We start from the raw sequence: 27,502 nt of genomic DNA on the forward strand, positions 1-27,502 counted from the left end.
TTTCATCATTAATTGAGCACTTCTTGACTTTTATCGATTATTCTTGGAGCTTTAAGGCTATTTTAATGTAGTTCGAGAGATTTTGTTCTGTTCTTTTTAAGATGCTTTAAGTTCTGAGCTTCCTATAATTAACTCCAGGGTCAAATGTAAACGTAAGATTTCTGAATTCTGTTGAGATCTTTGAAGAAATATTGATCATTTATCTCCTAAGACTCCAGAGTTCTATTTTCTGGGTCCCTTCAATAAAATCTATGTACTTATGTGACTCTAATGGATTTAGGCCTTGGAGTTGCGCAGGATGTGAAGAGGAGGAAATATGTCCCCTGACTTAAAAACTGAGAAGTTTACTTAGGGGCCAATCCTGATTTTAGGGCACTGTTTTTGATCAGGTCTTTCCATCTGGAGAGAGAGAAAGTGAAGGTGATCTCTTTGTGTGGAATAACAAAGAGACACTTGGAGCAGGATTTTATATCATTACTCTGGCAGGAAATAGACATCTGTGTAGTGTGAGCAGCAACCTGTCTTATTAGTGCTGGGACAGTGTTGAAGCCAGCGATACCTCAGTAACATGTTATTGACTGGCAGTGCCTGAGAAATATACCTAGAGCCGAGAAGTTTGGGGAGGAAAAAAGAAATATATATATAGTGATTCTTTAACAGCAGAAGGAGAAAAGTGATAACCTAGGTTGATTCCTATATAATGCATTTATAAATACACTCTCCAACTTGGCTAAAATCCTCACAGTATCCCCACAAAGGGGTCCTACCTCTATTTTGAGCAGCACATTCTCCAGCCCACAGCAAAAAGCTTTAATGACAGCCAAAGTAATATTGAGAATTTTACTGGACAGAGGGGAGAAAGTCTCCCAGGTCAGTTGTCAGGATAAAAACAGTAATAGGAATATAGTGGAAATTACAAAGCAGGAAACAGGTATCCAAACAGATGAAGCTACAGAACTGATTTTATTTGAGTGAATTTGGCTAAAACCCATCTTCTTTGATGCAGCAACCATTTGACTTAGATGCACTTGAAAATAATCTTGAGATGTTCATTATGGAGATCAGAGCCTAGAAAAATGTGGTTTGATAACTTGGCAACTTAAATGACAAGACATATTATTAGGTCAGCCAGTTGTGACCATTTTATTGGTCTTAAAAGTTTTCATACTGGATTTCCTTCCATATTTCTCTTTCATAAAAAGGAAAAAAATGATTTTACAAAAAGCTTTCCCTTTGAAGACTCATTAAAATATTTTATTCAAGCTTGTGTTGCTAGAGTATGTATGAAGTATACCAGTTGTTTATGTACGTTGACCATTTGTTCTTACCAATATCTGATTGGAATAATAAGCATGTATTGGAAGGTTAGAAGTGCATGGGCATGATTCAAAATCAAACGGATTTTCTCCAAAAAGAAACCAAACAATAATCAGCCACAATGTATTTTTAAGGATCTGATTGATAGTAAAGATAAATGTGAGCATACGAATGGAATTTTTAGACTAGGGTGATCTAAGGGATCGTCTTTGAATAAGGATCTTGAGCATTTGTGTTTTTGGAGCTCATCCTTAAGGCCTGGACAGGAATAATCCTGTGTTATCTGTGCATGTTGAGCAATGCAAAACACACTCTGCCAAATCCTGGTACCACTGGTCTGAACTTCATGGCAGAAATGCATGAGTGACTTAAAGCACGGATGGTATAGTCGTTATTATGGTTATCGATATGTGGGTGTGTGTGACGGTTTTTATCTGTTTGTTCAAATGTGGGCGCTTCTCTGTTATGTGTCTTGTGCCTTGTTCTTTTTCTGCCCTGTGTGTCCCCTCTCCCACCCCCCACCCACCTCCCCCACGTGAGGTTTTGGGTGATAGCATGTCCATGGTCTGGAATAGTGCTTGTGCTTTTGCTGCACTGCAGTGAGCTGGCTTCCTCTAGGTTGAGGTCTCTCTTTCTCTGTCTCTCTCTCTCTCCCCCCCTACCCCATTTTATTATTTTCAAATCTACCTGTCCTTTTGCTTTCCACTTCTTAATACATTAGACGCTGATGATCTCATGAATTTAGGTATCCCAAATGAGTTTTAAAATAGTTTTAAATTCAGTATGTAATTGCGGTAAGACTCAAACTGGGAACCCCTCTGAAATAATTTGTCACTTTCACTTTTGGTTTCAAAATATTTGGCTTGTGCTAGATAGATACACTGCCCTCAGGTAACTACCCCATGAGTCTCCCTTTCCCTGACTTACTTTATAAGTAGTGCAAGCCATGATAGAATTCTAAAAGCACATGAAATTCTCATCTTACTTTCTATTCAATTGTGGGAAAATTCTGAAGCCCATTGTAAAGAAAACTAGCCAGCAGTGCGCATTATTACAACCTCTATATCCACCCCCTGTGTATGTACCTCTCTGCACATCTCTCTGTATGAGTACACGACAGTGGCATTCAAAGGCTGTCATTCAGTCAAGGGACTCTGCAGACATTGTATGTTCTACTCAAGAACAAAGCTAAAGAGGTTTATGAATGGCTGCAGGACCTGAAGATTGCGTTTCAGCCTTGATATGCAGTTTGGAAACAATGTGCTGCTGTTTAACGGCGTGAACCAAATTTCTGCTAATGGGAAGAAGGGAAAAACTCTTCACAAAAGCTGACAAAGCAGGAAGAACAGGATGACTGAGTTTTTAGATTAAAACTACCGGGGGCGTCTGAAATCTCTTATGGCTGATGATGGGAGTAACAGTTTCCATAATATGGCCAAGTGATCAGATGTATGCCGTTTAGGTAAGAGAGAGACCATCGCCTACTTTTTCATAATGGGAATGGTACTAGGATGGGTGGGCTAAAGCTTTTGTTTCCTAGAGGTTTTATTTGATTGTTCTCTTTTGAAATTTTCTTTTAAAAACAAAACCCTGATGAACTGAACCCACAAACATTAAGATTTTACTTTGACTTTGAATTTCTTTCAGTATCTTTAGGAGTTCTTACTGTTTCTAATTTTTGAGGTCCCCCTTAACCGGGTCCTACTACTTTCAGAAGCCAGCGATGTCTGGTACAAAAGAGGAATAGCGGCTGCAGAAGCACTACCTGAGGCTGCATGCTGCTCACGGTAGCACCAAGCAGCAGCAAAACACACGTCTGCACGGAAGAGACAATTGTAGTGTATATATTCAACTATTACGTTTGCACCGTAGGACTTTATTAATTGCTCCCAAAAATCCCATATGAACCACAAGTAAACTTTCATTTGTTTAACAAAGTCTAGAGAAATTGCTTGAATACATTTTAATTAGAAGTGACAAAAGGGCTTTAACGGATGATATGAAAGTTTAAAGAAAAGAAACAAGAAGTGGTTCCCCACTTGTTAAATTGTGAAGATGTATTTTAAAGAATATTCTCTGCTTCATAAAATGCATCTTTGTCGTCGTCTTTGAGATAATGAAAGGTATACAATTTTTAACATGGAGGAAAACTACCTAAATCAGAACAATTTTAGGAGGTAAATTTTGCATGTCTTCACTTGCACACTTGGTGCTTCAGTAAACTCTTCCTAATTATATTTATTCAGAAATAATCCAACTATGGCGGAGTACTATAGATTTATAAAACACAATAGTAGTGCAAAACCAAATTTAATTCCACTAACCCAAGTGGATTCCTATTCTCAGATGTAATCTGAGCAGTAGATTCCAGAAGACATGGTGTTTTTTAAAGTTTATGTCATTAAAAATGACAATTTCATCTTTAATGAAGTGTATATCAACTGTCTGTTGCTTTTTAATGGGAAACTTTGCATATCAATGATATTTCATAAACATATTTGTCTTTATTTTTTTTAAATTAGCTTTCTAATGCCCTCTCCAAGGAAACAAGTCTTGAGCAGTAAAGCTGCCTATTTGAAATATCCTTGTTTAATATGGTTCAGTGGGCACCAAGCACGTTTTTAGAATGCTTTGATATTCATTGGGCCACGTAGAAGTGAGGGATTAGCCTTCTGAGAACTGCAAATTCATAATTAACTACAGAGAAGTACTTTATGTTGCCCATTTATAACAATTATTCAAATAATTGTATTCATTAGTCTTTATTCAATGGGTAACGCCAGTTAAAAACAGGAACACTTTCAACCAATCAGATTTCAGAACAAATGGATAGCATAGCATCCTTAGTCAGTTACCTCTATAATTTATTGCATTACTCACTGCTTTTCCGTTAGTTACCCGAATCCATAGTTTAGGTACATCCTCCATTTTTAATTGACACCTGCCCTTGAATATTGGCACCCAAAAGTCTTGATGGAAATCCTTCCAGAGTTGATGATGTGATTACTTCCTTTCACAACACCGACCTAGCTATAATATTCATTTGGCTTCTTTATAAAACAACTTATAAAATCCAAGCTTTTACTGAGCATTTTATACCTGAGTATTTCTATTAACTTAGAGTTTTTTGGGGTTTTTTGTTTGTTTGTTTGTTTTTTAAAGTGTTTTGTTTGTTTTTTAAAGTGTGATCAGTTTGACATTGCTTGTTTCCAGAGCATTTGTTTTGGTTGCTTTTATGCTCTGGTTGGTAGTTCACTGAGCCTTCTCCCAAATCATTAATTCGGCAAATACTTTCTGAGCATATACTTTGTGCTTGGCTATAAGAGAAGGGAAAGCTGAAAAAATAAGGTGTTCCCCTCTCTTCAAAGACCTTGCAGTTTAATAGGTCCACAAACATCTTCAAAAGTGACAAATCCTATTAGAGAAGTATTAGCAAATTGTGCGAATTAGAGGACCTGGAACAATCAGACAGGACTTTGAGCAAAACATCGAAAAACAAGTAAAGGCCTCCTTGGTTGTCCAACATTTTGTGGTGTTTAATAGACTTCATTAAAGGATCACCTGTAAGTAAAGCGTGAGGAAGTGAAAGCTATCTTCTACCTGAATCCACCATTGTTTATCTACTTTCCTCTTCACTTCTTTTAATTCAAATCAGAGCTTAGCTGAGAGCCATCACCGCTGGCCAGCATTGGTGGTTGACTGGGATGTCAAGCCCCCACTTGATTATCTCCTGACCTAACTGCTTTTTCAGCTTTGAGGGTTTTATTTTTCAGGAATACCTCTGATTTTTAAAATTTTCTTTTTTTAAAAAAATAATTTCGCAAATCAGATTTTCTGATGAAGGCATAACCTGCGATCTGCAGTTAGCAGATGCTGTACCATTTGAAGCAAGTGATCCAAGAGCATCATAAATTGATCATGAACTGTATTTGTCAGTATTGGCAAAGGATTTCAATTTACGGTAAAATGTGAACTAAAACTTACAACTATATGTAACATCTAAATATATTTGTATTTTAGAGATAGAGCATCAACAGCTAACAATCGGGCTTTATTTGTTTTTCTTTTTTGCATGCTGTTATGAATGAGTGATTTTAAACATTCACCTTCATGTTTCATGTGCTTTGAAAGTGGAGACTGAGGAATCTTTCTGCCTCGATTGTGTATCAACAAAATTAAATGATTGGAGAAATGTACTTACATATTAGTACATTCAAGCTATCCAAAAAAGAGAGTGAGAGCAAGAGATTTGGCTCATGTTTCTAAGAGATTCATCCTCAGTTCTTAAGTGTTTTGTTTATGTCCCTTGAGGAATGAAAAGAAAAACGATTTGTTTTTACTTGTAAGGCCTTACTCAGTTGCCCAATTCCGCAGAAGAACTGGACAGTGAGGACCTCTCAGGTAAGGGCTAGTCATTAGGTAAGGCACTGCAGTGTCCAACCTGTGGGTGCTCTGTCCACTTCTACGAAATGGCCATTTGGTTTGTTGAGCAATCATTTAGCAATTGTGGATTTTGAGACTAAAGAAAAATAAAATTTTATGAACACTTTCTTCCTCCCCACCCACCTTTTCCCTGTGGTAGTGGCATGTGTGCTTCAGATTGGGACTGATGCTGTCAATGCAGTGAAGGTCGGGTCATCTTCGGGATTGTACTAAAGCCACTGTGTGTTCAGTGGCTTAAAGGACTTTTCAGGTTCTAGATAGACAGAGGGTGCCAAAAACATGTATACACATTTTAAGAAGGAAAACTGTATTAAAATGGTAATAATGTATACTGAAAATAGAAGATGAATACAAATCACGTTTGATTTCTGCAATTGCAAGAGGTGCTCGAAGTGGTTACCATCAGCGTCCAGACACTTCTCATTACAGGGAGCTACTGCTTGAGCAACTTTAACCAAAGTGTCCACTCATATACATTTTTTTGGTACCTCCAGTATAATGGTTCAAGAGAAATTTTGTTGCATTACAGTGCAGTTTAAGGATGTTGGATTATGAGACAAGATTTTTATTTTGAAAAAACAACAACAAAAAAACCTCATTGATCATTTACTTCTTTGAAGTAGACTAAAAAAAAAACCATGTCATAGTAACCTTAGAAGTAGGAGGTGGGGAGCGGCAGGAAGGAAGGGGGGTGCAATTGTTTTGTCACACACCGTGATGTAAACTAATTATCTACCTCAGACCTTTTTCACAGAACACTGAGCTCTTGCAAAAGTAGGTTTCATGCTTGATTCCAGGATTTAGGTGTTACTAATCCAGACTAAGAAGCATATCCTTAAAAGTGGCGGTGGGGAGGGGGGTGAGATTTAAAATGGTCGGAGCTAAACAATTATATGAGCTCCCATGATATTGTAGCTGGTCCTACAATATCATGGGAGCTCATATAATTGTTTAGCTTTGACCATTTCACTGCAAACCAGCTACAGCTTCTTACACATTTTGATCAGTCACTTCTTCATAAGTCAATAAGGAAGGCCCCCCTCCTTATCACTGTGATTGAGAAACCAAGGCATAGGACTATAGATACTACAATCTGTTGGAAAGAAGGGTTGCATATTGCCCCTTCTTGAAGAGATTTCATTGCAGCTCCCTTGAAAAGTTGCAGTATTAACTGCAGGTCTCACTACAGTGAGAGAGCAAGATAGTACCACTCAGTCTTGTCAGGTGCAATAGATTTATTGCCCAGTATGTGCTGTCAAACCTCAGGGATGCCTTGATTTTTCTGTTGTGTAGCATGTCCCAGTATGGGCTTAGCTGTTGGATTTTCCCACAGAGTAGAAGCTCCGGGAGGCCATATTGGTTTTGTTCACTGCTGTATGCCTGTTACGTAGTAAGCACTCAGCTGATACTTGGATGAATAAATGAATTCCAAATCCCAATGAATTTACATAGATAAATAAATAGAAGACTAGAAAGACAGCCAGCCTATCAAGAAAGTGTTTCATTTTTGCCTCTTAATTGTGGTATATTTGGAAACAGTGCAAAAACATTAGCCCAACTTTCTTTTTAAATAGGAGTAGATAAGTCCTTCTCCCTGTGTAGAACGTAATGCCAGGCATAAGTAATCTGTGCTTTCAGTTCTCATCCTGACCCTAAATAAAACTGCTCTCTGACACAGTGGCCCTGGCAATTGAATCTTCTCAAGAATCCTAAGAAAGGACAGAGTTCTCATTGGCCTTGATCCCTCTTGGCACATTAGCCAGACAAAGATCACTCAGATATGCAGAAGTAATTTTTCTCCTCTTTAGGAAAATAGGACGATATCAGCTATGCCCCTCTTCCCCCAGCATCATCAATTAAGGAACACTCTGGGTCTCAGCTCTGCACCAAGTCTGATGCGGCCTTGTTGCAGTTCTATCAATCACCTACGAATCAGGAGCAATAAACCCACAACTGTTTGTGTTCATCATAATACGGTTAAATTAATAACTACGTTGCCCCCTCCCCCACTCCCTCCAGGAACCCTGCAGTCATATGTTGCTCAGGAACCATAAGTCATGTAGAACACTGATGATCTAGCAGGCTGGGGCCAGGCTGCCTTTGCATCTGGTTTGATGAACTAATCAAAAACTGATTAGCACCTTTGTTCAAAGGGGATGCTGATTAATCAATTACTATTGATTGTGAGCTTGACTTCACTCAGCAGCAAAGAGACATCTGAAGGGAAAAAAAAACAACCAATAAAAATTGAGCAGCTGTCATAGTGTTTAAATTTATTAAAACAAAATACATTATTTTTTATGAAGCTGTCTTGAATTGGGTCACTGAAGGAGAGCATATTGATTGAGAAAGGATGAACTTCTCAAATTTCTGTAGCCTAGAGACTGAATTCAATTATAATACAAGACAAACAGGTTAACACCCGTTTTAAACAGTCCATCAATAAATTAGAGTAGGTGTTGCACATTTAATGCTAAACTGTGGCAATGAATAATATTACCATTCATTCCTCACTCTGTATGGGTGGAAATTTCGTCCTTTCCTTCTCATGGATAAATGTTGTAGTCTGCATTTCCTTCAAAATAGTGATGGCCTATCTTCTACTTCCCCCACTCCCCCCACTTCATCCTCGTCCCACATGCACTACTGCTACCTAAGATAATGACAGTCTCATAAGCAGCATATGGTGTTCCATCCTCACCCAGCAAAGCAAGTTGCCCAGCCGATCCTCCTCCTTAATCTGCATTAAAAAATTATGCTGGTGTGTATTTCGGTGATTTAATTATTGGCAGACCTGGGGAGTTTATCCAGCTTGACTTTGAACCCTTTCATTTACTTTTTGGGTGTTAACTTTATTGATGATGGATCCACAAGAATTTTGAATTGTTTTATCAATTACATCTGCTGTTTCCTGGTGACAGCTGGTGGTTATTGCCACCCATGTGGAATAGAATAGCTTTAAGCATATTTATCCTTCTATTTTATTTTAAAACTTTTAAAAAATGTCTCCAACTGCCTCAGCAATGGGAGGGCCTCGGGGACTGTTTAGTGCAGTACGGTGGTAAATATACCCTGTGCCAGACAATGGCCCTCCAGCACAATCCAAGCAATCCATCAGTCTCCTGCTTTTGAAGCAAAGGCTCTGACAAGAAATTCCAGAGCTGTCATGCTTCCCCAAAACATGTTTTCAACTCTTGCCCTACAAATGAGAAAGTGATCTGGAAAAAATCCTACAACATCTCTCTCACAATCCATACGAAAGTATGGGTGGAGGACAAATTCTAAATGGCTTTGATAATCCATGCCAAGTGTTAAGGAGATATCCTGGTGAGCCAACTCTAGTCCCCTAAATGGATTACGAGGGAAACATGGGCTCAAAATGTAGCCTAAATGTAGATACGGTAAGCATTTTAAGGTCTTTGGATCCAGGTGACCCGCTCCAGGCTGGGATGCATGGCCATCTGGTTGTGTGAGTGCCCTCAGTGTGTGTGAGAAACTGTCAGACGGTGTAGCATTTTGAGGGACTCTTAACTAGCCCCCACCTAATGTGTGGCCCAGATTTGGCATAGAGGCTATTTCATTTCTTTGGTAGACTAATAATAATAACAGTAATGATGAAACAACAAAAAAACCAGGTGGGCTGGGATGTGTAGACATATACAAGGTATGGCCCATGAACGTAAAGTGTGGCATTATTTAACTTGTATCTATGTAGTATTTACAGCTCAGAAAGCCTTTTCACACATAGTAATGATCTTATTTGACCTTCATTCACTTGACACAATTGTTGGAGCTCCTCCCCTGTGCTGGGCTCTGGGCTGGGCACCAGCATGCAGCAGTGAACAAGACCAACCAGGAGCTGGAACTGCCATGGATTTCACATGCCAGGCCCCTGGTCTTGTGTAGTTACGTTCTAGTGGCGGAGACGGGCTCAAAACACAAGGTAATGTCGGACAGTGACAAGTGCTGTGAACAAAACAGAGCTGGGTAAAGTGAGGATGAGTGACTGAGGTTGGGAAGAGGTGGAGGCTAGTTTAGAAAAGCTCACCAGGGAAGCCATTGGGACAGGAAGACCAGTGGATGAGACTGAGCCAGACATGGGAACATTTTCATGAAAATCCTGTGAGATTGTTAAGGAAGGGTTTTTAGTCTCAGTTTACAAATAAGGAAACTGGGGCTCCTGAGGTTAAATGACTTACTCAAGACACAGTCTGGGGTGGGGGGGAAAGACAGTCAGAATTTGAACATATGGGTCTTCCTGCCTCAATAGGAGATAGAGATTCTGATTTAAAGTGATTATTTCCCCCTGTGAAATCCATAGTTCGTTTACTCGGGGGTCTTGGGAATCCTTTTCCTCTCGGACCCTTTTCATTTCACTCTATTCACCCACAGGGTGAGGAGGGGAAGGGAGGCTTTCCAGAGCCCGTCAGATGTAGAGCCACATACTAACTAACCTAGATAGAGCTCCGGCAGCATTAAATCAAGCTTTGTCCTTCAAAGAAGACCTTCAATTCTGCTCAGATGTTTTCAGTGCCATTGTCCCCCAGATTCTCCTAAATTATGGTATTAGTTTCCCATGGAGATGGCTCTGAATGCCATGGGAAAGTATTGGGTTGCAGAAGGTTAAACACGTAGATTCCCTTATTTTAAAACTCCATTTTGTACAAGGCAGTAGACTGACAAATCATGCTGGCTTCATTCCAGCTTGTCCATGACTTTGTCACAAGTGACTTTGAACTTCATCGCGTTGCTGCTCTTCCCATAATCCAACATGCTCCCATGTCCCTCACGGGGAGGAAGGCGACCATCAAATTAAAGTTCCTCCTTCAATTTGGAGGAACTTTCCTCCAAATTAAAAAGTTGGCAGGCTACAAGGCAAAATGTGAATTCTAATTCTACAGGTTGGACACTGCTTTGGGGTGGCTCCATCATATTCATTAATCCATTGTCACACCCCCAAATGTCTGAGGTGCACTGAAGCATCTTTCTCCACAGAGAGATTGTAGTGGGAAATGTAAGCTTGGAAATGCTTCACAACCCTGTACTCTATCAGATGTACATACTCCTTTAAGGAAAACACTGGTACCATCCTCAGTGCCTTCTTGGTGCTTAGAATGGAAAAGGCATCATGGTTCTGAGCCCTTATTACTATGAGACAGACAGAGAGGACTCATGAGGATGCCCTTTGGTTTCTCTGGTAATGCTAAATATCTTGGGAGGATTGCATCCTTTTACTTCAAGTTATTTGAGAAGGGAGAAAAATCAACATTAAAAAAACGACAACACTTGTTCTTACATTTAGCTGACAGCAAGTTAATATCCTGATACTCAAATGGTCCACCTGAATCATAACTTGGACTCAGTGGCCTTCAGCTGCCAGGCCCACAGCCTTGACCACGCACAGGACAGGTAGACCATCAGTCACGCTGTGCCATTCTGCATAATTGAAAACAAAGGGTTTGGTGACTTCAATTCGGCAAGTGTTTATGGGGCATCTCACCATCTGAGAATAATGCTGAGTGTGCAGAATAACCCTTACCCCCAAGAGCTAATAAGTATTTGCCTTGAGTCGGTGATACGAAATGGAATGAAGCCCTGGGCTAGAGGCACTTTCGTATTGAGCAACACACTGACCTCTCAGAACGACCCTGTGAAATGCATGATTGTGCTGAGCGGCGCAGGTTGGCTGATCTTGCAGCCACAGAGAACAGCAATGAAGCCCAGCTTCTACCCCAGATTGGAGGGCAAGTCCAGTGCACTTTCCAGTGGACCCTGCAGGAGATGACCTCTTAACTCTTCCTGCATCTCCTGTCCGGGCCTGTTTCTGGAGGCTAAGGTAGGCAGTGACGGCCTGGCAGAGCCCTGAGTCCTGGTCACTTAGCAGTGGACACTGTACGGCCAAAGCCTGTGTGCCATGCTTCTCATTTAAATGAACGCACACTGAGCTCTGGGTGGCACGATGCTGATGATGACTGCAGTTTTTCTTCAAGTAGCTTAACATAGTTCCTTTGAAATGTTGGTGTAGCTGCAGTTCCATTGCGGGAACGAAACGCAGCTGACGGCTAGTACTAGGTGCCTGGGATGCTATATAGGAATCTGCGTGATTTTCTTGTCTTACATTTATTCCTTCCCTTCCACTTTCTAAGAAGACAGAAAAGAAAGGTTACGCTGCATAGAAGCTAGTACGCTCCAATATATATTAACATCTTAATGGGAAAGCCGTGCGTGTACTGTATACATTTACTACTCTCTGACAGGAGGGAATTAAATGTCAGAAGGATTTGTAGCATCTATAATTGAATTGGTGCTGAGAAAAGCAAATCTTAAAGAAGAATAACATATTAGGATTAGCAAATAATATGGCATTTTGTCAGCGCATGCCATTCAGTGTGTTCCCCTTCAGTAATAAAGCCGTCCTCTAAAATGCACGTGTATTTTTGTTGCCGTGATGGGAGCCACGATTGGGGACGAGGACGAGGAGCTGTGGTGTTCAGATGGTGCCAGATTTCTGGATCTGGTTTTGTCTTCGAGGTCAGATTTTGTTTTTGCCTCAGATGTGGACAATCCACTGTCAGGTTTCTTCTTTCTTCCTAGCAAGGAATAGCAAATGACATCATCATTAAGCTGCTTCTGAGACAGGCGAACTCCTACAGCCCCAGGCAGCTGGAGGCAGCATTTCCATTATAAATTTTGATTCTAAGAGTTTTTAATTAAACTGACCTGCCCAGCAAGATTTCAGCCGAAGAAAAAGACTAGAACTAAACCAAGTGACAGAACTGTTGCAGAAAGTCAAGAATTCTAACTTCTCTCCAGTCGTCCGTAGATGAGGAAGTTACAGAAGGCAGAGCACATGTATTGTCCAATAAATAGAAGTAGGAGGACCGATGTTAGGCTCTGCCCATGTTACTGGTTTTTAAGATGAGATCTAAGGTAGTTTATAACCTTTGGAAAGAATAGATATGAGCATCTAAGGGGGAGTGTCCAGCTGTCCCCAAGTTTTTAAACGAGCTGGCAGTGTTTGGAAATGTGAAGGAAGGCCAGTGCAGGGCGGTGTCCTGCCTGTGCCGTCTGTTCTACTGTGTATTACTGCATCCCACTTCCGCTCCTCAGGTAGAAAATGTGGTGCCCTCTTGGTATAAAGGCCAGCCTCAGACTGCGGCCTGGCTGCAAGGTGGAAGGCTGCAGTCACAGTGAGTCGTCTGCTCAGTGACTTCCGGCCGAAGTCCTTATTTGCAAGGAGCTTGTGTAGGGTGTACTGGCCGTCCCCTGGCTCTGCATGGATCCCTGCTTTTGGCAGCAGAGCCTTCTCGGTTCATCACAGATCCTTGATCAAGGCATCCGCATGACAGTTTATGTTAGGCGATCCATGCCAGGTGGTAAAGTAGCCATAGAAACCAGGATCTGCTGCAGAGCCGTTTAACACAGGCAGCACAACTGCAGAGGGCTGCATTGAGGATGACTTGGGCAAGTAATCTGAGGACAAGTAGGGAAAGAGGAGTCCCCTGAAGGGAGCGGGAGGGAGACTGATGTTCCACCAGCAGTCACTTTTCTTGTCAGGCCCTGGGGAACTACAGCCTTTAGAACTCCCTTCACAGTGCCCATAAGTTGTGGATGGAGCCAGGACACTTGGCCCAAGGTAAAGAAATTTCAAGCAGTTTGGGGCATCCCTCTTGGGAGTTCCTTTAAAATGTTTCTGTCCTTGAAGTTTCTAAGATGCTAGGCAAACGCTGGGGGTTGAAGCTATGACCCGTGCTGTAGTAGCCAACTTAGCATTCTGCAGGCAGCTTGTAAACGCTCACCTGGAGCCAAGTTGTCCCAGCTTTTTGCCAAAAGGAAAGCTAACTCACGAATACTAAGCAGTTTATGATTGATCTATCCTTAAAGAGAATCATGTCACACTTAGAGCCATAGACCTGGCTGCAGAATGGGACAGTACAGTCAGGAAGGATTGCGCCACGACTATGAGTTGTCATGAACGCTTCCCAACATTTGCAAAGTGCACGTAAAAGTCAGACTCCCAGAATGACTAGGCCTAAGTTACTTGAGGTTACACATGAAATGGTTTGGATGGAATTCCTCACTCCAGTCGGGAGGTGTCACCCAAACATGCTTGGTTCTTCACGGCTGAAATAACCATTCCGCCACAAGTGTACACCAAGCAGAAACGTGGCTTTACTCTTCAGGGTGATGGGGCTGAGCCTAGTCCCAGAACCAGGAACATATTCCACCTGTTACTAAGGGAAAGAAGAGGAAAACATTACCTTCTAAATTGAAGAGCTGTCTGTTTGCCCGAGGATCAGGCATGTTTATTTTCAGTGTAGAAGCTGGAGGCAACTGTAGAATCTAGCTCTGTGGTTTCCTTCTCTGCCTTATTGAGAAAAGGAGCCAGCAATGTGGAGAGGACGTCCCCAGGACGGCCAGGGAGGTTCGTGGGGCCTGAATGACAGGGTCTGCGCCCACGAGGAGCAGGACTTTTGGATGATGATGAAAGTCATAGACACTCCCAAGTTTTTCACGTAAAAGGAATTTCTCAAGGAACTGGGCAGAGCTCTTGCTTTGTGGGTGGGACAGGAAAGGCCAAGCCCCGCTGCACTTGTCAGAGCAAGGCTCCTTTTGGAGGTCGATATGCCCTTCAGGCTTCAGTTTTTATCCTACTCCATTAGCCCATTACCTCTTTGATGACAGCTTGTGCTGTTGCCTCTTGCCAGGAGCGAGGCACCAGCCCACAGGTGCAGGAATTCCTTAGTAATAGGTAACCAGCTTTCACCCTGCTCCCCACCACCACCTTGGGCCAGTCAGTAGCACGGGGCGGGGGGGAAAAAACTCCCCCCTCGTCCCACACATGGAAACAAAAGGAAAGAGTGAGATGAGTCTGGAAATAGCACCGATATTCATAGGGCATGCCCAGGCGTGGCAGGGCTCCTGGTGAGCCGCCAGAACTCTATCCATCCCTCTGGCAGTAAGCCCCAGGGAGGGGTGGGGGTGGGAAGAGGCGGTGAGGAGCTAGCAACCTGCAAGGTTCCCTGTAAATTAAACATCACTTACCTTCCGTGTCCATCTGCAGTAGTTGAAGGCAGGAAAAATGTCTTGGTGATTAACTGGTGGTAGTGAACTTTCAGATCAAAGTGAGTATCAAGAGATAGCTGAAGAGATTACCCTTATAAATAATTATTTAAAATATGTATGTCCTTGAGGGTGGGGAGAATAACTAGTAGAATCCAGGTTTTTAATGTGGGCAAAGTGCAGGGAAGAAAGCGGCACTGAGCATCTTTAGCTCTGTTCATGGGGAGCAAAGGTGAAATGAATGGTTTTGGCTAGAGAAATTAATTGCACAGATACTGCCCTATGAGGTTTTGTGTTTGTTTTTCTTTATCACAGAGCCTCTCTCTCTCTCTCTCTCTCTCTCTCTCTCTCTCTCTCCCCCCTTCCTCCCTCCTTCCCCCTTCCCTCCCTCTCTCTTTCATATTCTCTTAGGCTTCTAGAATGTTCCTGTGCCTAAGCATGGAGGAGGCAGTCTTTTAACAGTGGACATGAGCGTGTCCTTCTCCAAATGGGTTAGGTCTGTGCCTAGGACAGCTTCTCGAAGCTTCTCTGCTCTCAGTCTTTTGGGTACTAGACCTCTCTTCACCTCTCGCCCTGTACTGAACTTTTCCCTCTCCTCAATGGCTGACACCACTGTTGTCCTCACCAGTTCTGAGACATGAAAGTAGTGGAAAGACCCTTATTTTTCTATAGGTCTGAAGCTCATAGCAATTGGAGATTAGTTAATTCTCCTTTCCACATGATCCCTTATTTTGACAGCTCCCTGAGGAAAACACAACTTGCTGGCTTTTCTGTTACTTTTGTCTCCCTGTGAACAATTTTGAATTTGTGCAGCTGGGGTGAGAGTCTCAGTGTGTAAAGCACTATCCTCCAGCAGGTAGCCCATGTCCCCAAGGGGAGTGCACCCCTTCAACAAACTCTGTTGTCTCTTAAAGAAAAAAAGAAAGTGTCCATGGCTGAGTTCTGCCTTGTTGAAATAACTTTCAAGACACTGAGGCTGTTGCGTCTGCAATAGGCAACACTTTTGGCCGAGGAGGGAGATTCCTCTCCACCACGTTTCAAGTCGAGCTGATTAGACGTGTTGCTGGAGGGGCTTGCGCATGGCGGAGCGGGCTAATTGGCTGCAGTGCACTCTGCCTCCAACCCATCTCCATTCTCCAATTAAACTCCCATCATCCTGCTGTCCTGCGCGACCTGCCGCTGCCTCTGACTTGGCATTTCTGTTTGGGTTTGGATGTGAGGGTTTTTTGTAGTCCCTTCAAGAGTTACTTAATGAAACACTTTAAATACTTCATTTTTAAATTTAAACTCTTTTAATCAAAGCACTTTACATGCACCCCTCAGTCACGAGTTATTTCCCCACATCCTTCAGTACTTAATCTCGGAGCAGAATTGGAAATATCGATAGAAAGTGTAAATCACGCCCTCCTGCTGAAAGCGTTGTATCAGGTTTCGGCTCAAAAGAGCACCATTACCTTTAGCTGTCACGGATCTGTACACTTGATCGATAAACTTCAAATATTATTAGAGGTGGAGGCTTCAGAGATTTGCTCTGTTCTTTGGAGAGAGACAGAGATAAATCTTTCTTAAAAATTGACTTGAATTTGCACTCTCAGTCTTCCTGGTGAAATGCATTTCTCTTAGGCGTCCAGCAACTGCACAGGGGACAGATTTATAGGCCATGTGCTTCTTGTACTGAAAGATTTAAATGGTAAATCCTTCACATATGACTTCACAAATCATGTAAAGTTAAAAGATTTTTACCGTTTCTGTTGCTGCTGTGCTTAAATTGTAAGGTACAGCTAGTAAATCATTTTAATGGAGGTGTCGTACTTGACTCAATAAAAAAAAAAAAAAGACAATGGTTTAGCTTCCACTCCAAAATGTTAATGTATTAATCAACGGGAGAATAATTGTTTTTTACTGCATTATAAATCCCAGGTGCCATTAGGATTTCAGCAAGGGGTGATGTAGCCACAGTCCTAAGTTAAAACTGTTTACGCTGCCATACGTCCATCCCACATTGCCATAGCTCATTCTGGGTTCATTCTGGAGTCGTTCCCCAGCCAAACATGTCGTTCCTCAGTTGGAAGAAGACATCCTGAGGGAGTGATGCTTATAAAGGAAAATTAATTGCATCGTGAAGTGTTAAATAAATAAAATAAAAACCATCTGTGGCAATGGACAATTATTCCTTGCTGTCTTTTTTGAAATAGGTTTTTAGATATTAGATTGAGGCTTCCTCCCTCATACATCCTGAAGGTAGCAGGCATGTCACTTGTCTTTAGTCTCATAATCCTTGTTTTATCTCTAGGCAGCTGTGGGTTTGGAGCTCCTTACTTTTCCTGTGCATATACCTGGCAGGGAGTAAGTCATTGGGCATCTATTGGAAATAAGTCACTGGGCGTCTCGCCTCCCCTCCACAGCTGCTGTTACTGCCTGAAGGTGCCCCTAAATAGTTAAGTCGACCTCCTTAATAGGATCTACAACTGGATACAGACAGAGTGAACGCTAGGCCAATTAGGATGGGATGGACTCTATTTCTTCCTTCCCTGCTCCCTAAGCTTGTTCCACATGCATTAGAGCTCCTATGCTGCTTATATTGAAATTGCCTTGTGGGGAGAACGGATCAATTCGGAACTGGACAGGTCAGTTTGTTCCCTCAGTGTAACTTGATCCATCTCTAGATCATCCTCTGTGGCTCCTCTATTAAAAAAGAAGGTGCCCACTGACCCTGGAGACAGTGTCACCAGGGCTCCTGGTATCTCATTATGAGCTCTACATCCCTATTCCTCTTCTAATTTCAACAGATTCTCGAGCAGGTGAAGAAGGCTCGATACGGGCAGTGGATCATGCTGTGATTGGCGGTGTCGTGGCCGTGGTGGTGTTCGCCATGCTGTGCTTGCTCATCATTCTGGGGCGCTATTTTGCCAGACATAAAGGTAAGCGAGGTGCTCTGGCCGGCAGGAGGCCTCATGTCACCGCAGCCCCTGCATTCAGGGACTTTACAAGGTTGTCCTTGATAGGCAATTTGGTTTATGTGGCCGCATAACCTCTTTGATCCCTGAAACTGGGAGAGAGAAAAAAACAACAACAGAAATCTTAGCAGCTGCTGATTTGGACTTTGAGAGTTGATGAGTAGTACTCCTTGATTTGGATTTTCTCTAAATATAAGGCTGTATAAATTTGTTAATAGACAATCCGGTATTTGGGACAGTAAAAATTACAAAGTAGGGGCTGGTGTGTGAGATGTGGCATGAACCCCAAAACAATAAACATGGAAAGAACACACCTGTAACCTGCTGCTTCCTGTGAAGCAGGTGGACGAGCTCTGCTCCCTGGCCACAAGCTCCAGGTAAGCTGGTCACAGCAGCTAGAACACGTCCTTGGTTTGATATGCCTTAAAAGCCACATAAATATGTATTTTTTAAATTATCAGTGCAAGTGATTTAAATTGCCATTAATCACACAGTTATCAACTGTGCAGCCTGGATGGGCAATCATCTTTTCCAACGCTTCTGCTCTCTGCCCCATGCTGCTCTGATCCTCTTCTCCCCTCCGGGTAATTCATTCTCCCTTTTCTTTGTCGGCCCTTGTCTTTCTCAGTTGTTTTTCTCAAGCACTGTGCAGTGAGCTTGTGGGGCTTCCTATAGTACGAGCTCTAGGTGCTTGCATACTGCTTGATTGTAAAACTTGGGTTTGGGGACGGTCCCTTAAACACAGCAATGGAAGTCCAAGGTACTTGACAACCACCTTTAGCATCCAAACTGCCAGTCTCGAGCATAAAACCATTTGGGACCCTCAGCACTATGTGTACTTCACCCTCTGCCTACACCCAGGAGACAGTCTGTTTGGCGAAGAACTCCCAGCCTCTTGGGGCTGAGCTTGACAGAGCCAGGAAGGTAAGGCCAGAGAGTGGGGCAGAAATCTGCCCAGCAGCTGTGGAGAGCCGGGGGAGAAGGCAGATGCGTCACTGTCCAGAGGAAAAAGGGTTACAGGAAGGGAACATTGACCACCCGCCTTCTCAGATTTGTCACTCTGAAAACCTGAAAATACAACAAATGTTTCCGCCCTTTTTTACTCAATGGTATGTAACAATAGGAGGAGGGTTTTTGATTATGATAGGTAGTGTAACCTCTACCTATATAGCAGACGGAGGTGCAGTGTTGTCTTTCTTCATGTAAACTGTTGGGACTCGGTGATAAGAGTGTCACCAACTTTGTACCTTTCTGTCTATTGTCATTATAAAGTGGCTGTGCCAATTAGCAAATCCATGAATCTGGGTCCATCTAGAGTTACACTATGCGAGAGGATCACTTGTTCCTTAAGACAGATCCCAAGCCTTGATTACAGCTGTCATAACATCAAATTATTTCTCAATCTGGAACCCCACTCTGAAATGGAAGCAGAAGAAAATGAAACATACTTGTGCAAGTTCGAGCACATTTTCACTTATGTACGGATGGGCAATGATGATTCATGAAGACGGGAGGCAAGGGTTCAAGTGAACAATATGAGGTGACATTAGAACATCATCAGGGCCCTAATTCATTTATTGGCTAATTGCTCTTTCTTGCTTTGGTCTTTAACCATGTGCGTGCACGTATATCTGGTCATTGGTCCTGGGCATTTCCTGTTTATACGTTAGTCAGCAGCTCTCCAGCTTTCTGCATTTTTAGCTCCCACTCACGTCTTCCTCTGCTGACATCCTCTGGTCATAATCACTGCTCTAATGTCTCATTTGCTGAATTATATCGCAGCGGTTCAGTTGGAGTGGTGCCTTTGGAACCCCCGGATCCCCATTTGTCTCACCCACCTCGCTTTCTTCTTCCAATTGTTTTTTCCCCTCTGCTGCCTGCACACCACTTCGGCTGATGATGGCTATAAAGCAAGTTGCCATCTCTGTACCACTTTACACAGAGGCCATCAGACAGTCACGGTGCTTTACCCCTTCATCTTTCAGGTACATACTTCACTCATGAAGCCAAAGGAGCCGATGACGCAGCAGACGCAGACACGGCTATAATCAATGCAGAAGGAGGACAGAACAACTCTGAAGAAAAGAAAGAGTACTTCATCTAGAACAGCCCTTTTGTTTCAATGAGGTGTCCAACTGGCCCTATTTAGATGATAAAGAGACAGTGATATTGGAACTTGCCAGAAATTCGTGTGTTTTTTTATGAATGGGTGGAAAGGTGCGAGACTGGGAAGGCTTGGGCTTTGATGTGTAAAAAAAAAATGTTCTTTGAAAAGTACACTCTGCTGTTTGACACCTCTGTTTTGTTTGTTTGTTTTTTAATTTTTTATTTCTTCCTACCAAGTCAAACTTGGATGCTTGGATTTAGTTTGGATAGATTGCAGAAAATTCTGTGCCTTGTTTTCTGTTTGTTTGTTGCGTTCCTTCTTCTTTTTTTTTTTTTTTTTTTCCTTTGTATGCATTTATTTTTCCAAAAAATTTTTGAATTTCTTTTTTTCCAAAATCTCCCATTTTGGAATTTGCCTGCTGGGATTCCTTAGAATCGTTTCCCCCTTATTTTGCTATTGTTTTTACTTTTCTGTTTATTGTTGAAGTAACTGCTTTCTGTTCAAAGTTCAGTTTCATAAAAGGAGAACCAGCACAGTTTAGATTTCATAGTTCAGAATTTAGTGTATCCATAATGCATTCTTCTCTGTTGTCGTAAAGATTTGGGTGAACAAACAATGAGAACTCTTTGCTGCTGCCCATGTTGCAAATACTTAGAGCAGTGAAGACTAGAAACTTAGACTGTGATTCAGAAAATGTTCTGTTTGCTGTGGAACTACATTACTGTACAGGGTTATCTGCAAGTGAGGTGTGTCACAATGAGATTGAATCTGTCTTTAATTCTGTATCTGTAGACGGCTCAGTATAGATACCCCACACTGTCCAGAAAGGCTTGGGGTTGGAGGGGCTCCTCCTTTTTCAGTGCCCTAAACAGACCTGACAGTGAGGGCTGTTCCTTTTATATAAGTGGACATATTTGAGTTGCCACAGGAGGGGAAGTAGGGAGGGGGGAAAGATAGTTCTGCTCTGGTTATTTCTGTTCCAAATGATTCCGTCCACCTTTCCCAATCGGCCTTACTTCTCACTAATTTGTAGGAAAAAGCAAGTCCTTACGGTGTGCGAATGACTGAATGGGACAGGTTTTTTTTTTCCTTTGTGCTTAGTTAGAAAGGCAGTAGGATGTGTCCTGCATGTACTGTATATTACAGATATTTGTCATGCTGGGATTTCCAACTCGAATCTGTGTGAAACTTTCATTCCTTCAGATTTGGCTTGACAAAGGCAGGAGGTACAAAAGAAGGGCCAGTATTATTCTCACACTGGTCTGCTGTCGATCTCAGTTCTCAAAAGGTCAGAGCAGAGGTGGAAAAACAGCATGTAGGGGTTTTCAGTTACTTAATCAAAACTCAAATGTGAGTGTTTTTATCTTTTTACCTTTCATACACTAGCCTTGGCCTCTTTCCTCAGCCTTAAGAACCATCTGCCAAAAAATTACTGATCCTCGCATGATGGCAGCCATAGTGCATAGCTACTAAAATAAGTTACCTTGAACATATCTTAGATGGGGAGCCTTGGGAAAAGGTAGAGGAGTCAAATTACCATTTACATTTTTTTAAAGAAATGTGGGGATTTTCATTGAAACGTCTAGGAAATCTAAAAGTAGTCCTGAAGGACAAAAACTAAACTCTTACCATATGTTTTGGTAAGGCTCCAGACTCCAGAAAACAGTCCCTTTGGAAAGATGGCATCAAAAAAGATAGATCTCTATATATATATATATAAATATATATTATATAACATTTTCAGTGAGTAATTTTGAATTTTGCAAGGTGCATTTTTACTATTGTTACATTATGTGGAAAACTTAACGCTGATTTATTTAAGGGGAAAAAAGTGTCAACTCTTTGTTATTTGAAAGCGTGTTTATTTTTCTTGTCTTTATTTTAACCTTTGATAGAACCATTGCAATATGGGGGCCTTTTGGGAACGGACTGGTATGTAAAAGAAAATCCATTATCGAGCAGCATTTTTGTTTTCCCCTCTCCTATCCCTAGGCACTTAACCAAGACAAAAAGCCACAACGAACATCCCTTTTTCAATGAATTTTATAATGTGCAGCTCTATTCCGAGCCCTTAGCACCCATTCTGACCATAGTATAACCATATCAAAGGGTGAGAACCATTTAGCATGTTGTTGAAAGGTTTTTTTCAGTTGTTCTTTTTAGGAAAATAAAACAAAACCTACCATTGCTTACAGAATTGGCATCTCATTTTTGGGACCTCCCATCTTTCTGTTTTGAAAAGTGTACAGTAGTGCAGTGTTCCTGATGTAACTTTATGGCTTACAATGTTGACATGTCTCAGGTTCATGTGTTTCAATTGGTGTTTTCCGTCTCAGGTAGATTGCAAAGTGTAGGCCCCACACATTGGAAAAAAAATAATAAAACGAAGCAAAAACAGGAAATTATGGATTTTAGTTGTATATTGGTTTATGTATTTTTTCTTAAGTATACAGTGCACTGTTTGAAATGTATTGTTGAGTATTACTTTGTACAGGTTGATCACTTTTTTTAGAGTGAAGAAAGAACAAACTTGTTTTTTGTGTTTTTTAAAGGAATATAAAATAATGAAGGATGTATAATTGATGCCAAATAAGCTTGTTCTTTAGTCACACCGACGTCTTATTTTTCCCTTTAGGCCAGTTGTTTTTAAGGTGTACATGAACAATGTTACGGTGTAAGAAACTCCATATTCACATGTTCCCATTCGCATTTTGTATTGGTTCATGTATACCATTTTTACAAAAAAAAGAAAAAAGAAAAAAAGTACTATAAAATATCTGTCTTCTTAATAAAAAAATTAATGTTACAAAGTGATCCTTTAATCTCTTTATGGACTTTGTTTGGACGCCTCGGCGTGAGAGAAGACATGGGCCTCTGGTCTAGCTTCCTCCTCGGAACCTAGCGCCGCTGCCAACAACCCGGCAGCAGACGCTGGGAAATGCTGCCGCCTGGTTTCTTTGATCTGATTTCGCTCTCTTCCTCCGCTCATCCTTACTGCCCTCGTTCTCTTCTCCCCTCTCAGTGGCCAGGTGGGCCAGGTGCTTGGCGGCGTGGACTCAGCGATTTGTGCAGGTGCACGGGATGCAGTGGTGGGCCGGCTGGGACAGGCCCCTCCCGTGGATACGGCTCCCGCCCCTCCCCTCTCGTCACCCACCACCCCCACCAACTTTCCTGTGTTGGCTGCTCCACCTGTCTCGCTTACTTTGGAATTTTGTGTCTTAACAATTCATTCCGCCTTCTTCATTTCAAGTTCTCTCCTTTAAAAGAAATCTTGTTCTGCGGAGGACCGGGGTGGTCGCCTGTGTAGAAGATTGTTCTCACTTCCTGTTTAGGCTGCCGAGACCTCCAGTCCCGGCGGTGTACTGCAGGAGTCAGTCTGTCCGCCGTCCTCCTTGCCTTGCAGGCCCAAGTGAGCAACGTCAACACTTTCTGGTGACTGATCTTACAAACGCGCAGATAGTCGACCAGCTCCTATGTGCCCTCTCCCCCGACTCACCCAGCTGTGGTTGAGTTTCCCCTTTCTCTCTCTGGCAGGGAATTGGGAAAGCTCTGCAGTGGAAGAAAAGGTAAGCTCCAGAAAAGCCAAAGGCTGTGGATCGCATTTTAGCCTCTTCCATCCTGGCCTGGTCTCTTGCCTGTCTCTAAAAATCAGTTGATCAAATGTGCAGTTAGTGAGCACCTGCTGTATCCAGCAAGGAGAAATACAGAGAAAAGTAGTCCCTGGAGGCTAATCAGGGCATCAGTTCCACCCACGTGAAAACATGAAATGGCCCTCAGCTGTGGGGGCTCCACCCCACATAGTTAAGGAGCCCAGACAGTGCTGTGGGAATTTCTGGAGAAGGGAAATCAGTGAAGACTGGGCAGTCAAGAGGGCTTCCTGGAGGAACTTGGGACCCCAGCTGGATCTCAATGGATGGTTTAGTGGACAGGGGATATGAGTCGCAGATACCAAGGGCAGTAAGCCAGCCCTCTGACTTGTACGGGAAGAATAAATTGAAATCAGATGAGGTTTGGTGGTTGGGAATCAGTCTTGCGGCTGTTCTCGAAGTCCAGGCAGGAGTCAAGATTTCAGGGGCCTCTGTCAGAGCAGAGAGCAGTGGGCAGCACTAATTCATCGTAACTATATAAAAAGTCTGTTGTGGGGGCTAGAGGGCAGAGATCAAGGGTGTGTGCTAACAGAGACTGCCTGGGTTCCTAACCCTGCTCACCACTTACTAGCTGTGAAACCCCAGGCAAGCGGACACCTCACGCCCTTGTGAAGCTTGCCTCAGAATGTTTAGTGACCCCTGTCTCCTCACCATTAGTAGAGCTATTCCAGGCCACATGGCACACACTATGTTTAGTGTGCCCAGCCCTCTCCCCTTGTCTGTAGCATGAGGCACCAGTTTGGGCTATAACCTGCAGAAAAGGGACCCCGGAAGTTTACTGAAGTGAGGTGGCAACTGGCTGCACATTTGCCTTTGAATTCCACAGGGTATGCAAATGAGAAGATGCCAGAAGCAGTCCAAGTTAGCAGGAGCTTGATAAGTTGCCGGGCCTGCCTTGGGTACGGGAGGGAAAATGGCCCTTGTTTCCTCTGGAGAGTTTTCCAATGTTTTGGCCTGCTTGCGTTCTCCAAATACATCAACGGAAACCCTGAGGTGACATGCGGGTGTTAATTGGTGCAATCTTTCACTGTCCTCTGTATACTCGAAATGTAATTCTTGCACTGCTGTGGACTTAGTCCATGGAGAAATGTTCCTTTGATTCTGGCATCCAGAAACTTAAAGCAACCATGCAGTCACCATGCTACACGTAGAAAGACTGCATAACTGAATGCTTTTTTTTCATTATAAACTTCTGCCCAGAGCTAATATGCACCATTTTGCCAGGATGCCTTAGTCATGAATAACTGGCAGCCAGATTCCTTCAGAGTGAAATTTGTCTCCACAACCACACATGTACTCTTTGGAAGTATTGCCAAGGGAGGCACTTGGACGTCCTGACCCTGTACAGGAGAAGGAAAAGGACTCTTGGCCATCATTCAAATGAGCTTGTGGGCCAATATGTTAAAGTCAGTGGCAGGCACACAGACACTGAGTAAGTAGGAGTTGTTTAAAGGGAGACTAATCAAGACCCTGGTTGCCTGCATTTCACTTTGTATGTAGTATCTCCAATTTGATATTTGTAAGTTCATCCTCGACATAGGTAGCTTTCAGGTTGGCCTTGAAGAAATCAGCCAGCCAGCCCTGAGTTTAGGGCCCATTGTTCTCAAGGACCTGCCAAGACAGAGTGTCTGTTCTCCCCTGCGGGAATGACATTTTTGATGATGGCTAAGCAAAGCCTCACCATTGCTAGCATACGTTGTGAGGGGCCTTCAGAATGAGGCGTGGCATGGTAGAAAAACATCAAGCAGTATTCCTTGTCTTATTCGTGTTCATCTCAAAATAGTGAAATGTGCTTCTGATACAAGCCCTGGTGTTTTATTTACCTGTATCGCCCCTTCCCACACAGACACATTACACACACATGCCCAAGAGAGGGTGTTGAGCACACATACAATGTGAGCACCCCAAAACTGAGACTTGAAAGCAAGAATCTTTTGTTTTCAAGTCTGCCAATCCTCAGCTTCTAGGCTCTTTTGTACACAGGAAATTATATTTGTTTTGATTTTTATGTTTTTATTTTTCATTCCAAAGTGAATGTAAGATGTCTACTGCCCCTGATGGTCAAGCCAGGAAATGCAACTCAGGCCTTACATTTAAATACGGACTTAATTCCAACAAGGAACCTACCTGACTTAAAGTCTGCTGCTTTTACTGTCTCCCACATGCACACCCACTCGTGACTCCCATTTAACTCTCTCCTAATCCTTTGGGGTGTTGAACTGGGTGGCGATGATTCCAGGGAAAGTGAAGACCACTACTGAGAGTCAAATCAACGCATGTTCTGGGCCCAGGACTTTTCCAGCTGCCCTCCAAGCATGCACTGGCTCACAGTCATATTTCAGACATGATCGCCTTAAATCTTCCTTAAGTGCTATCTTCTCAGGTTAATTAATCACCAGGCTTAAACTTGCTGTTACCAGCAGGAAGTCCATCCTGAAGTCAGCAATGTTAACGATTGCATCTTCTAATACTGTTTATCCTGAATTAGTGTTTACTTAGGGGGAAAATTGATCCGTAATTGATATTTCAGTCTTCCAGAGCTGGTGTTGGAAGAGCCTAATGCAAGCCTTTAATAGCAAGCAAATATTTAAATCCCTTAATGGTTGCTGAATATTAAAATGTGTGACGTTATTACTCTTTTTGGTTTGTTTTCTCTGTAGTTGTGTATGTCATCGGTTAAACTTGCATCGGATGCTGGCAGGCTCGAGTCTAGCTAATCCACAAAAGCTGTTTGCCCAGACACAGCAGACCTGATTAGAAAGTATTGCTATGGAAGGAAGTCTTCGCACTAATCAGTCTTTGTTAGCTAGTGACGAAATTACTATCCATCTCTCTTTCTCTTTCTCTCCCTCTCTCTAGGCCTGTTTTCTCTAACCTCCTCTCCCAGAATAAAGTGATGGGGGCAGCTATAGTGTTGCAATTAGGAGCATGAATCTTTTATCGTTTGGACAAGGAAGGGAAAATGCCATTACTGTCAACCGAAATGTCCTACTTGGGTTTTTTGCTCCTACTTCCCCGCCAAAGCGCATTGCTGCTGCTGAAAGTGTATAACATTCACAGTTGTTCTTGATGGCTTGATCCTTAACACAGCCAGAAATTTAGCACGGGAGATGCTTAAGACAGTTTATGGAAAAATAATAGATTTCCTTGCAGAGACACCAATGCATCGAGAAGGGCGTTGAGTCACATTAGACTCAGCCAAGATCACCAATTTTCTCCCTTTCTGGCTTCAGTCACAAAGGCTATTGCTAAAAAAAAAAAAAAAAAAAAATGCGGGCCCTCTTGAATCCTCTGTGTTTTCCCGGTTGGTTTCTATCAGCACCCACAAGTCTCTGGCTATGCCTGCCGTTGTCTCACCACTCACCTCCAGCAGCTGGGAGTCTGACAAGAAGCAATGTCTACAGAAGTGGAAAGAAAAGGATGCTCCAGAATGAAGAAGAACTGGGACGACCAGCGGATGAGACCTGAGACTAGGTCCACCAGCCTGGGGGCTCCAGAGACAAAGGGTGGCTGTGCAGAAGGCCACCGCTACCATCCTAGCACACAGGTGGGGTCCATCCCCATGTGACATCCCCGTGTGACCATCAGGAATGCCAAGAAGTGGTGTAGTGAGTTCCGCTAGCTTTAGCTGTATACACAGCCCATCACCGAGCTGCCTCGACCCAGCCCTTAGTTAGGAACCTCTGAGAATGAAACTCCCTTAGGCAGGTCAAGAAAGAGTAGCTTCTCATTCATAATGTTTGGGAGGCTGCAAAGATGAAACAGCAAACAGTGCATCACAAGATTGCAGCTTTCAGACTGTTTTTGCAAATGCATGTCAAAAGCCATGTGTTTCTTCTCCCCACAGTGCCTCCCCAATCATGCTGGGAAGAGAAGGTAGAGGGCATGGCCGGCAGGCACTGGCCAGCTCTCACGCCCTTCCACCCTAGTTGCAGCCGTGAACACCCCCAGCCAAGTTGCCGCTTCTG

The 27,502-nt window shown here is 42.8% G+C and overlaps 1 protein-coding gene across 7 annotated transcripts in view; it reads left to right on the plus strand.

Annotated features, from left to right (window-relative positions):
- The window catches only part of CADM1 (cell adhesion molecule 1), a 346,884-nt gene extending 320,079 nt beyond the window's left edge, over window positions 1-26,805 (plus strand). For 4 of the 7 annotated variants that reach the window (XM_019715454.2, XM_019715457.2, XM_019715458.2 and 1 more), the window contains 2 exons: window positions 17,613-17,744; window positions 19,766-19,955. In XM_019715454.2, the coding sequence (XP_019571013.2) occupies window positions 17,613-17,744; window positions 19,766-19,884 (251 nt within the window). In that variant the 3' untranslated portion in view covers window positions 19,885-19,955. Of the gene's footprint in view, window positions 1-5,664; window positions 5,719-17,612; window positions 17,745-19,765; window positions 19,956-26,393 lie in introns of those variants that run through there. The other 3 variants (XM_019715453.2, XM_019715455.2, XM_074335447.1) reach the window with 2 other exon arrangements.
- Window positions 26,806-27,502: the final 697 nt, after the last annotated feature.

The sequence above is a fragment of the Rhinolophus sinicus genome, linkage group LG06, assembly GCF_036562045.2.
Source record: "Rhinolophus sinicus isolate RSC01 linkage group LG06, ASM3656204v1, whole genome shotgun sequence".
Classification (NCBI taxonomy): domain Eukaryota; kingdom Metazoa; phylum Chordata; class Mammalia; order Chiroptera; family Rhinolophidae; genus Rhinolophus; species Rhinolophus sinicus.